The sequence below is a fragment of the Capricornis sumatraensis genome, chromosome 1, assembly GCF_032405125.1.
Source record: "Capricornis sumatraensis isolate serow.1 chromosome 1, serow.2, whole genome shotgun sequence".
Classification (NCBI taxonomy): Eukaryota; Metazoa; Chordata; class Mammalia; order Artiodactyla; family Bovidae; genus Capricornis; species Capricornis sumatraensis.
Window position 1 is genome coordinate 216,207,492 of NC_091069.1, and position 12,163 is coordinate 216,219,654.

The following is a 12,163-nucleotide window of genomic DNA, read 5'->3' on the forward strand; positions in this document are numbered from 1 at the left end:
AATCCTTTTGCTTAACTTGAGAGCAAAGCTCAAGCGTTGGAAGGAGGGTGTGTGGTACTTGCCCAGCCTCATCTTGGCCTCCTAGCCCTTTACTCATATCCTGTTGCTGTCAGTAGTACCCATGACCTCTTGAAACACTAGGAGCTATCTAGACGCTGTTTAGAGATTGAGAGCCATTGGTGGCAATTCTTTGGTGTATATATGAACTACTTGCTCTTTGCTTAATGTTTTACTTCTCTTGTCATTTGAGAGATTTCCAGATGACATATGAGGGAGGAAAACAGAAAAATTGAGTGTGTTAGAGTTTTGTTTTTTTAATAATGACATTATACATTTTAAAATTTTTTAACAATTTTCACTTGGAACCACACTTCAAAGACTTTAATAGCTGCCCACTATTTTTCTCTAGGACATCTAGAATTGCTGTAAAAAAAAAAATGACCAAAATGGTTAAGACAGACTTTTTTTCATTGTTGCTGGCAAGTGTTAGCTCATTCCCAAGGTTTAAAAGCATTAGTAATTAGTTATGAATATAATTTTACAGTGATCTTTTAGTATGCTTGTCTCTGTTCACAATTAGTAGGAAACACTTGAGTTCTACTTCCAATACCTCCATCCTGGATTCTCAGAAAGTTACAGGTAAATATGCCTGGAGATATTTTCCTCTCATGGAAGGCATATACTTCTCTAGCTGCAAGTTGTTCTTGGCTAAAGACTCAGAGAAGATAAAATAACCTTGAGCAAGATATTCTTTGTTGGAAAACTTTGAGAATTGTGTGATTGTGTTCCACTCTCAAAACTGGGGCTTTGACAGCCTTGACAGGGACAAAGATATGTCAAAGGTCAACTTGCAAAACCTACACATCATGGATAGATTGGGGCAACTCAAGAAATTGATAGGTGAAACAGAGAGGTTTGGGACATTCTCAGGGTTCCACCTTATTGAATAAATGTAACCTCAGGGGAGCAGGTCAGTGGTAAAGAATCCACCGCCAATGCAGGAGACGCAGATTTTATCCTTGGGTTGGGAAGGTCCCCTGGAGGAAGAAACAGCAACCCACTCCAGTATTCTTGCCTGGAGAATTCCATGGGCAAAGGAGCCAGAGCCTGGCAGGTGACAGTCCATAGGGTTGCAAAGAGTCAAACATGACTGAGCTTACGTGCACACAAGGGAGCAGGCATAGAATTTGATTATAATGGAGGAAATGGACAAATTAATTGACTCTCCTAACACCACAGGTCTGAAGAGTGTGTCAACAAAAAGAGGATGCTCAGTATAGGGTTGTTATTTTGGCACATTTACCTAGCACTGTCAAAGGGGTGGCACTAGTAGAAACTGAATCTAATAGACAAGAAATTCCCAGTCACCAGAGATGGGGATTTAGCTGTAGAGCAGGACCTGGACTAGATGAAATGGCCCTTAAGATATTCCTTTGTTCTGATCAGCTCTTCTGCCCATGAGTGAACATTTTGGTTAGTAATCTGGCTCCTGATATCTTGGTGATGTGAAAGGGCGTGACCTGGAAAAATTCACTGTGAGAGAGTAAACTGGCATACCTGATCATGCACCAGCCTTTTGGAAATCCCTCAGTGTGAGTTTCCCTCAGTGGATGCAAACAGTTCTGTAAGACCTAGCCAAGCACACATGCAGACTTGTTATGCTGAAGGGCATGGAGCAGCCAGCCTCCCAGGGATCCCTCACAGCTCATCACACCAGGAATGGCCCAGTCTAATCAGGCCTAATCAAATTACCAGGAGGGGAGACACTCTTGATAAAGCCTGGTCTGAGAGAAGTCTGACTGCAGTCCCTGGTTCTGATAGTTAGATGATGTTCAGTCAGTCAGTTCAGTCGCTCAGTTGTGTCCGACTCTGCAACCCCATGAATTGCAGCACGCCAGGCCTCCCTGTCCATCACCAACTCCCGAAGCTCACTCAGATTCATGTCCATCGAGTCAGTGATGCCATCCAGCCATCTCATCCTCTGTCGTCCCCTTCTCCTCCTGCCCCCAATCCCTCCCAGCATCAGAGTCTTTTGCAATGAGTCAACTCTTAGCATGAGGTGGCCAAAGTACTGGAGTTTCAGCTTTAGCATCATTCCTTCCAAAGAAATCCCAGGGCTGATCTCCTTTAGGATGGACTGGTTGGATCTCCTAGCAGTCCAAGGGACTCTCAAGAGTCTTCTCCAACACCACAGTTCAAAAGCATCAATTCTTCAGCGCTCAGCCTTCTTCACAGTCCAAGTCTCACATCCATACATGACCACAGGAAAAACCATAGCCTTGACTAGATGGACCTTTGTTGGCAAAGTAATATCTCTGCTTTTGAATATGCTTTCTAGGTTGGTCATAACTTTTCTTCCAAGGAGTAAGCGTCTTTTAATTTCATGGCTGCAGTCCCCATCTGCAGTGATTTTGGAGCCCCAAAAAATAAAGTCTGACACTGTTTCCACTGTTTCCCCATCTTTTTCCCATGAAGTGAATGGACCGGATGCCATCATTTTCGTTTTCTGAATGTTGACCTTTAAGCCAACTTTTTCACTCTCCTCTTTCACTTTCATCAAGATGCTTTTTAGGAACTCTCAGAAGAATAGGACAGAGACCTACTGAGTGAATCTGCTACATAAACACATGATTTGTCACCAAGGAATTGGGTCAGAGATTCCATCATGGCTTACTTCACAGTGGGACATCAGCTTAGGTTGTTGAATACCTGTTTTTTCTGCTCAAGAGTCAGACTGATTCTTGAATCTAAAAAATGGGTAGAACTACAAGAATGGATTATGGATTTATCAAGTCTATTATATTTTTGTTTCTAGGAACTGGGAAGAAAAAAAAACTTATGCACAAGAGACTTAATTAGCTCATTTAGAAACATTTAGGGATAGAACTGGCCTCAGGCACAGCCTGACACTTGCGCTCAAATGATGTCACCAGATTTCTCTTGTCTCAGATCTGTGTTGCCTCCTATTTCATACAGATTCTCTCCTACTGAGGTCACAAAATGACAGCTACTCTGGATCCATTCCCAGCACTTCGAATACATCAGAAGAGAGAAAGAATCTCTTTCACAGAGCCCTTGAATAGCTCCTCCATTATAGTTGGGTAACTTGTCCATCCCTGAACTTACCACTTGGAAATATGATTCTCTGGTTGGTCAGTGCCTGAGTCATTTGACCACCCATGAAACTAGGAGTGTAATTGCCTTCATTAGAGAAGTACCTGGGAGGTGTCTGAGGAAGTCCTGTGTGCTAAGGAGTATGTAACTGCTCACCTGCCCAATCAGCTAGCCCTGAGAATGGACGTCACCAGGAGGCCATCGCTGGCCTTGGTGACCCAAGCGAGAGGATGGGAGCCAGCAGGCGCTTTCCCACCCCTTCACCCTTCCTTCCTCCCACCGCATTGTGTTCCCCATCACAACTATCACTGCAGTTTTGCATTTTCTTCATTAGTTATTCAACTTCACAAATGTTGATTGAACACCTGTCACAAACCTAGAATTGTAGGAGGTTTTAGAAGGGGATAATCTATGGGTAGAAAGATAGAAGCACTTTCCACATGAACAGTTAGAGAAAAACTACTTTTTTATTTCTAATACAATAATGTAAAGTCGAAGACATTGTGCAGTTGTGCAACTTCTGCTTTATACTTAGCCTAAGGAGTGGGGTTGATTGTCAGAATAATCAATGGTAAGGAAGGCATACCATTCACTTGCAAGAAAGCAATTTGTATTTTCCAAACATTATTCCCTGATTAGGTAACTGAGTGCTGGTAGCACTGTTTTATATGTAAGAATATCGATATTCTATCACAAAGTACATCAAAAAGAGAATTATTTCAGGATCCAGAATATCTTTAGGTTTTAGTCTTACGTTTAGTTTAGTCTTATGTTCACTCATCTTTTTTTTCTTTTTAATTTCATTAGCTGAAGCTTTCGTTTTTAAGATGCAGTCAGGTAGCAACTTATTCAACATTCCTTGGATTTTTCTCAAGTATAAATCTGAGTTATTCCTCTCATCAGTGATTTCTGATTATCCTAAGGATCAATTCCAAACTCCTTAACAGGATGCCAGACCTTTCATAATCATACCCCTGTTTACCTTTCCAGTCCCCTCTTTCATCTTCTATCCCAGTTTTCCCAGCTGTACCCCATCTCATCCATTCTGAACTATTTACAGTTCCCCAGATGCACAAGTTCTCGCATCTCTCTACCTTCTCTGCTTTTCCTTTTGTCTACTCTTTTCTTTTGTCTACTTTTTTCTACTCTGTTGTCTTGCTATTCCCCGGCCATCTGTTACTCATCCAGTAGGTCTCAGTGAAGATGTCACCTCTTCCAGGAAGTCTTCCTTGACAATCTCTTGAGACTGGACTAAGCTCCTTTTTCGCTTCCTTATCTCCCTCCACTTTCCTTATCATGACCTTCATCCGCCTATGCTGTTAAGTGCCTATTTGCCTCTAAGTCTCTCTAACTAGAACAAGAGTTGCATGAATTCCCAAATACAAGGAAAATAAAGTGGGCCCTGTATTTTCACAGCTGTTCTCTGGGAGCTTAGTTCAATAAATATTTTTTGAATGAATGAAGAATGAGCCACTTATTCTTTGCTGATTTCTTGTGTTTCCTCAGAATTACAACTGCCCCCCTGTGATGGCATTAGCCATCCCCATTGCAGTGAAATTCCTCCACAGAGGCAACAAGGAACTGTGCAGGAATATGTCCAACTACCTGTCCCTGGCTGCAATTACCAAGGCGGACCTCCTGGCTGATCACACAGAGGTTATAGTAAAGAGCATACTCCAAGGTATGGTGTAAAGGCTGAGCCTGGGAATGTGTTTTAGGAGTCGTTTTAAAGTATTTTCATAAAGCAGCTATGGTTTGTGGGAAGTGAGACTTAAGTATTGAGAGGTACATTGCATTCTCTGTTTTGCCGCTAGGTGTCTGGAGGTAGGGTTACTTGAATTGGGTGAGTCTGGGTCTCTTCACCAGGCAGGTGAATTCTTTAAACTCCTTAGATGAGTTGTATGCCATTCCATTCTCCAGGGGATCTTCCTGACCCAGGGATTGAACCTGGGTCTCCTGTATTGCAGGCAGATTCTTTACCAGCTGAGCCACCAGGGAGGCCCTTCTTTGTGCCTCTTTCCAACTCTATGGTCTCATTGGGAGACTGTGTTTTCTGTGCCTCTGGTCATCTTGTCCAACTACCAACTGTCCAGAACCTATCTGTACTGAGTGGACTGTGTTCCACTGCTCTCAGTGGCCGATGGAAAAGCTCATCATCTGAAGTTTTCCAAAAGTATGAAATTCCAAATGAAATAAACCAGAGAATGTGTAAAGCCTTCTTAAATGTGAATGTGATTTGGAACTGATGTGTAATTGTATTAAATACTATCATGGAGCATCAGATCAGGACATCTCTGTTAATGCTTTCATATTTGAATGAAAGAGATCAAGTTAGTCCAGTCAGAATATTCTCTTCTCTTGTGGTTTTTCCTTTGGTTTTAGATCTCTCAGAAACTTCTTTCTTTTGTGTGGTTTGGGATCAAAGAACAATATATGGTATTATTTGATATGTACTCAAATCAAATGTCTGAAGCCCTTGAGTATCTTGGCCCAGCTTTGACTGCTACATGCCCCACATGCTCAAGTGGAGCATCAACTTTTTGGAAAGTGCTCCCACACCAAGTATTTCTGAAAGTCCCCAATATTCTCTTCTTGGTACAGCAGAGTGTGGTGATGTCCATGTGCACCACCCTAAGCCCAGCAAACTCTGTGGCTGCTACCATGAAGATACCAGGAACGGACATGACCCCACACTGCACTGCCTGGGATGGAAACCTCTGTCTCTTTGTGCTGCTACTGCCCCTGAAATTTCAGAAGCCACTAGTCCTCAGTCCACTGCGGTAGCATGGGGCAGGATGCGGGATGGGGAAGAATACCTGTCTTTCCCCTTGGTGTTACATTTTGGTAGAGAGCCAGAGAAAGCTTGCTTGGCTCCCAGTGTCAAAGTATGATACTGAGTTGTCAGCAAAATACGTTGTTCCATTTTATCTAAAATTCTTTCTCTCTCCCCTGGGCTCAACTATTCACCCAAAGTCAGGCTCAGTTCAGTTCAGTCACTTAGTCGTGTCCAACTCTTTGCAACCCCATGAACTGCAGCACGAAAGGCCTCCCTGTCCATCACCAACTCCTGGAGTTTACCCAAACTCATGTCCATCGAGTCAGTGATGCCATCCAGCCTTCTTATCCTCTGTCATCCCCTTCTCCTCCTGCCCCCAGTCGCTCCCAGCATCAGGGTCTTTTCCAATGAGTCAACTCTTCGCATGAGGTGGCCAAAGTATTGGAGATTCAGCCTCAGCATCAGTCCTTCCAATGAACACCCAGGACTGATCTCCTTTAGGATGGACTGGTTGGATCTCCTTGCAGTCCAAGGGACTCTCAAGAGTCTTATCCAGCACCACAGTTCAAAAGCATCAATTCTTTGGCACTCAGCTTTCTTCACAGTTCAACTCTCACATCCATACATGACCACTGGAAAAACCATAGCCTTGACTAGATGGACCTTTGTTGGCAAAGTAATATCTCTGCTTTTGAATATGCTATCTAGGTTGGTCATAACTTTCCTTCCAAAGAGTAAGCGACTTTTAATTTCATGGCTGCAGTCACCATCTGCAGTGATTTTGGAGCCCAAAAAAATAAAGTCTTTTGACACTGTTTCCATTGTTTCCCCATCTATTCTCCATGAAGTGATGGGACCAGATGCCATGATCTTCGTTTTCTGAATATTGAGCTTGAAGCCAACTTTTTCACTCTCTTCTTTCACGTTCATCAAGAGCCTTTTTAGTTCCTCTTCACTTTCTGCCATAAGGGTGGTGTCATCTGCATATCTGAGGTTATTGATATTTCTCCCGGCAATCTTGATTCCAGCTTGTGCTTCTTCCAGCCCAGTGTTTCTCATGATGTACTCTGCATAGAAGTTAATAAGCCGGGTGACAATATACAGCCTTGATGTACTCCTTTTCGTATTTGGAACCAGTCTGTTGTTCCATGTCCAGTTCTAACTGTTGCTTCCTGACCTGTATATAGGTTTCTCAAGAGGCTGGTCAGGTGGTCTGGTATTCCCATCTCTTGAAGAATTTTCCACAGTTTGTTGTGATCCACACAGTCAAAGGCTTTGGCATAGTCAATAAAGCAGAAATATATGTTTTTCTGGAACTCTCTTGCTTTTTCGATGATCCAGCGGATGTTGGCAATTTGGTCTCTAGTTTCTCTGCCTTTTCTAAAACCAGCTTGAACATCTGGAAGTTCATAGTTCACGTATTGCTGAAGCCTGGCTTGGAGAATTTTGAGCATTACTTTACTAGTGTGTGAGATGAGTGCAATTGTGTGGTAGTTTGAGCATTCTTTGGCATTGCCTTTCTTTGGGATTGGAATGAAAACGGACCTTTTCCAGTCCTGTGGCCAATTCTGAGTTTTCCAAATTTGCTGGCATATTGAGTGCAGCACTTTGACAGCATCATCTTTCAGGATTTGAAATAGCTCCACTGGAATTCCATCACCTCCACTAGCTTTGTTCATAGTGATGCTTTCTAAGGCCCACTTGACTTCACATTCCAGGATGTCTGGCTCTAGGTGAGTGATCACACCATCATGATTATCTGGGTCTTGAAGATTCCTTTTTTGTACAGTCAGGCTAGTAATCCTCCAGTTCTCAAAATACCTATGGCCCACCACAGACTAATGTACCGGATAGTCCCAAGAAGAATTCTTAGTATCCACTCCTAGCCCTAGACATCTGACCAGCCAGCCTAGTGGTCTGCCAGATGCGTCTGCCTAAACCCCAGCCATGACAGTGGAAGTTTATCACTCTACCTGCACTCCCTTCTGGAGACTTATTGATATTACTAGTGCATATTATTCACTGCTCATTTTCTTCAGCTACAAGATTGAATTGCTCATTTCTCTTTATACATGATCTTAAATTTTCTAGAAGTCCAAGAAGGCAAGTATGCTTTTTTCATCACCTTGGATACATATTTGGTACAGATTTTATAGGAATTACAAACATTTATACATGCCACACATTTTAAAATCATGGTAGTTAGACTTGCAAGTAACTGATTTATTAGGGTAAAACATTAAATTGTCTCTCTGTAGCAGCCAAGAACTTAGCTCATGTATTTGTTTTTTTAATTTTTTTGAAATGCACTTTCAATGACAAAGAAATCTTTTGAAACACAAAATACACTTTCTGAGTTCACTGCAAGTATTTGAAATAAACAAATGATTTAGTTGACTTCATCCAGCACTATGCAAACCATCATAAAATAAATGATAATTTAACCTATGAAAGGTTGGGACTAAATATTTCAGGGTTAGTTTTTTAGGACTGATGTGTCTGTAAGATACTGCAGTCACTCACACAAGCCTATCAGACTTTGAGTTGTAAAACAGAAGGGATCTTGGTGTCTCTGAGTAGTAAGTTTCCTGCTTTGCAAATCTGTGTGTGTATGCCCTACTAAACATTGGCATTTCTTAGTTTTCTCCCCTTTAGATCTTCCTGCTTGATTCATATTATCCTAATCCTTATTCTCCCATTTTTATACTTATGCAGAAAATGCTAAAGTGTTAGTTGATTGATTTGATGAGTTTTCATAAGACTGGAATTATAAAATTCAGTTACCCAGGAAGTGCCTGAATTCCTACCAATTGTCATCCATTCAGTGATAACAATAATAATTGTAATAACAGTAATAAGTACAGTGACTAGAAATAAAAATAACTACAGTGACTAGAATTTATTTCATGCTCCCTTTATGCCAAATACTGAACTAAGCATTTTATACCAATTAAGTCATTTAATCCCCACAAGAATTCCTTAACCAAAGTCCTATTATTATCCCACTTACCAATTAGTTATATTTTAAGTAACAGAAGCTCAGGTATAAATAGTTTGCTGATGAAAAAGAGGAAGGGAAGGAGGAGGAGGAATCCCTTATTGGCACACATGACTAAAAAAAGTGCGTTAGTATATCAGACTTCCCATATGGCTTGATTCAGGACTCAAATGTCATTACTCAGTTCTGCTTCCTGTGGGCTGGTTTCCCTTTCATGTTTCATGTAATGGGCCTCTCTATCTTCCACTCACATTATCATGAACACCAGTTAAGAAAAAGAAATTCCATATCTCTGTTTGACCTGATATGGGCCATATGCCCATTTCTGAACCAATCCGTCATTGTTGCAGGGGTATACCATACTTCAACTGGCCAGACGTGGGTATGAGCCACCCTCAGAGCAAGAGTTTGTAGTAAACTGCAGCAGAACCACATGAATGGGGAGTAGATAACCCCCAAGTCCATACCTGTTGCTAACAGTGCTGTAAATTAATACTGAGCAAGCCTTATATCCCTGGATCGGGAGGATCCCTGGAGAAGGGCATGGAAACCCACTCCAATATTCTTGCCTAGAGAATCCCATGACAGAGGAGCCTGGTGGGTTACAGTCCATCGGATCCCAAAGCATCAGACACAACTGAAGCGACTTAGTAGCAGCAGCAGCAAGCCTTATATAAATGTTTGCTTTTATACATTTATACTTCTTAAGAGATTCAGTTCATTGCTTTGGCATGCCAAGATCTAACTAATAATGATCCTTCCATTTCAATATAACTGCAATTCTTCCTAAGTTCTTGCTGCCTGTAAATTATATGAACAGAACCATTCTACCTTATTTTTAAAACACTATTTAAAAGGTACATCTGATGCGGCCAGTATTCTTGCCTGGAGAATTCCATGGACAGAAGAGCCTGGACGTCCATGAGGTCTCAGAGAGTTGGACATGACTGTGAGTTGCCTAGTTGTGTCAAACTCTTTGTGACCCCATGGACTGTAGCCCACCAGGCTCCTCTGTCCATGGAATTCTCCAGGCAAGAATACTGGAGTGGGTAGGCATTCCCTTCTCCAGGGCATCTTTCCAACCCAGGGATCGAACCAGGGTTTCCTGCTTTGCAGGTGATTTTTTAGCGTCTGAGCCACAAGGGAATCCCAAATCAATCATAAGAGACTATCAGATGGGCTTAAATATTTATCCCTGAAGGCTAGTTCCAAGCCAGTTTTTTGCTACTTCCCATTATTAATGATTGTATATAAGTTATACTGTTTAATTTTACATTAAATATAACTACAAATTCATTTATTTAAATTCCTTAGATCTGTTTGTCTGTTTTGTGTTCTTTGAATTCTCCCAGTGAAAAGGAAATTGTGAAAGTCCTTGGAGAGAGGATTAAAAGCATGACCAGAATGTTGTCTTTTTTTTGTGCTTGAGAGCTAAGGAGATAGAAAACCTGAATGTCCCTGTATCAAATAATTCTATCAGTATTTTTAAATCAGCCCACCAAAAAAAAAAAGAAGGCTATCACATTTAGTACTATATGCAAATTATAACAAATTTGAAAGGAATGATTACAGTCTTATCTAAACTTTTTCATATAATTGAAAAGGAAGTACATTCTCCAACTAATTCTATAAGGCAGGCATGAAAGTGAAAGTCGCTCAGTTGGGTTTGATTTTTTTCAACCCCATGGCCTATACAGTCTGTGGAATTCTCCAGGCCAGGATAATGGAGTGGGTAGCCTTTCCCTTCTCCACGGAATTTTCCCAACCCAGAGATCATACCCAGGTCTCCCGTATAATAGCAGGCAGATTCTTTACCAGCTAAGCCACAAGGAAATAAGGCAGGTTTATCAGTGATATCAATACCAAAAGACAATATAGGAAAGAAAAACAGACTCATCTTAAAATTACGAACATAGGTACACATATCATAAATAAAAATTTTAGGAAAATAGTTCTAGCAATGCATAAAGAAAATAATTCTTAACATTCGTTGAGTTCTTGCTCTGTACCCAGTTCAGTTCAGTTCAGTTCAGTCACTCAGTTGTGTCTGATTATTTGCGACCCCATGGACTGCAGCACACCAGGCCTCCCTGTCCATCATCAGCTCCCGGAGTTTACTCAGACTCATGTCCATTGAGTCGGTGATGCCATCCAACCACCTCATCCTCTGTCGCTCCCTTCTCCTCCTGCCTTCAATCATTCCCAACATCTGGGTCTTTCAAATGAGTCAGTTCTTTGCATCAGGGGGCTAAAGAATTGGAGCTTCAGCTTCAGCATCAGTCCTTCCAATGAATATTCAGGACTTATTTCCTTTAGGATGATCTGGTTGGATCTCCTTGCAGTCCAAGGGACTCTCAAGAGTCTCCTCCAACACCACAGTTCAAAAGCATCACTTCTTTGGCACTCAGCTTTCTGTATAGTCCAACTCTCACATCCATACATGACTCTTAGAAAAACCATAGCCTTGACTAGATGGACCTTTGTTGGCAAAGTAATGTCTCTGCATTTTAATATGCTATCTAGATTGCTCATAGCTTTTCTTCCAAGGAGTAAGCGTCTTTTAGTTTCATGGCTGCAGTCACCATCTACAGTGATTATGAAGCCAAAAAAATAAAAAATAAAAAAGTCTGTCACTGTGTCCTCTGTTTCCCTGCTTATTTGCCATGGAGTGATGGGACCAGATGCCATGATCTTCGTTTTCTGAATGTTGAGCTTTAAGCCAACTTTTTCACTCTCCTCTTTCACGTTCATCAAGACGCTCTTCAGTTCTTCTTTGCTTTCTGCCATGAGAATATCATCTGCATATCTGAGGTTATTGATATTTCTCCCAGCAATCTTGATTCCCGCTTGTGCTTCATCCAGTCCAGCGTTTCTCATGATGTACTCTGCATAGAAGTTAAATAAGCATGATGACAATATATAGCCTTGATGTACTCCTTTTCCTATTTGGAACCAGTCTGTTGTTCCATGTCCAGTTCCAACTGTTGCTTCCTGACCTGCATACAGATTTCTCAGGAGGCAGGTCAGGTGGTCTGGTATTCCCATCTCTTGAAGAATTTTCCACAGTTTTTTGTGATCCACACAGTCAAAGGCTTTGGCATAGTCAATAAAGCAGAAATAGATGTTTTTCTAGAACTCCTTTGCTTTTTCATGATCCAATGGATGTTGGCAATTTGGTCTCTAGTTTCTCTGCCTTTTCTAAATCCAGTTTGAACATCAGGAAGTTCATGGTTTATGTATTGTTGAAGCCTGGCTTGGAGAATTTTGAGCATTAC

The 12,163-nt window shown here is 41.4% G+C and overlaps 1 protein-coding gene across 2 annotated transcripts in view; it reads left to right on the forward strand.

Annotated features, from left to right (window-relative positions):
* VEPH1 (ventricular zone expressed PH domain containing 1) overlaps positions 1 to 12,163 on the forward strand; it is a 263,127-nt gene that overhangs the window by 56,555 nt on the left and 194,409 nt on the right. For both annotated transcript variants that reach the window (XM_068981170.1, XM_068981177.1), the window contains exon 3: positions 4,621 to 4,795. In XM_068981170.1, coding sequence (XP_068837271.1) covers positions 4,621 to 4,795 — 175 coding nt within the window. The remainder of the gene's footprint in view (positions 1 to 4,620; positions 4,796 to 12,163) is intronic.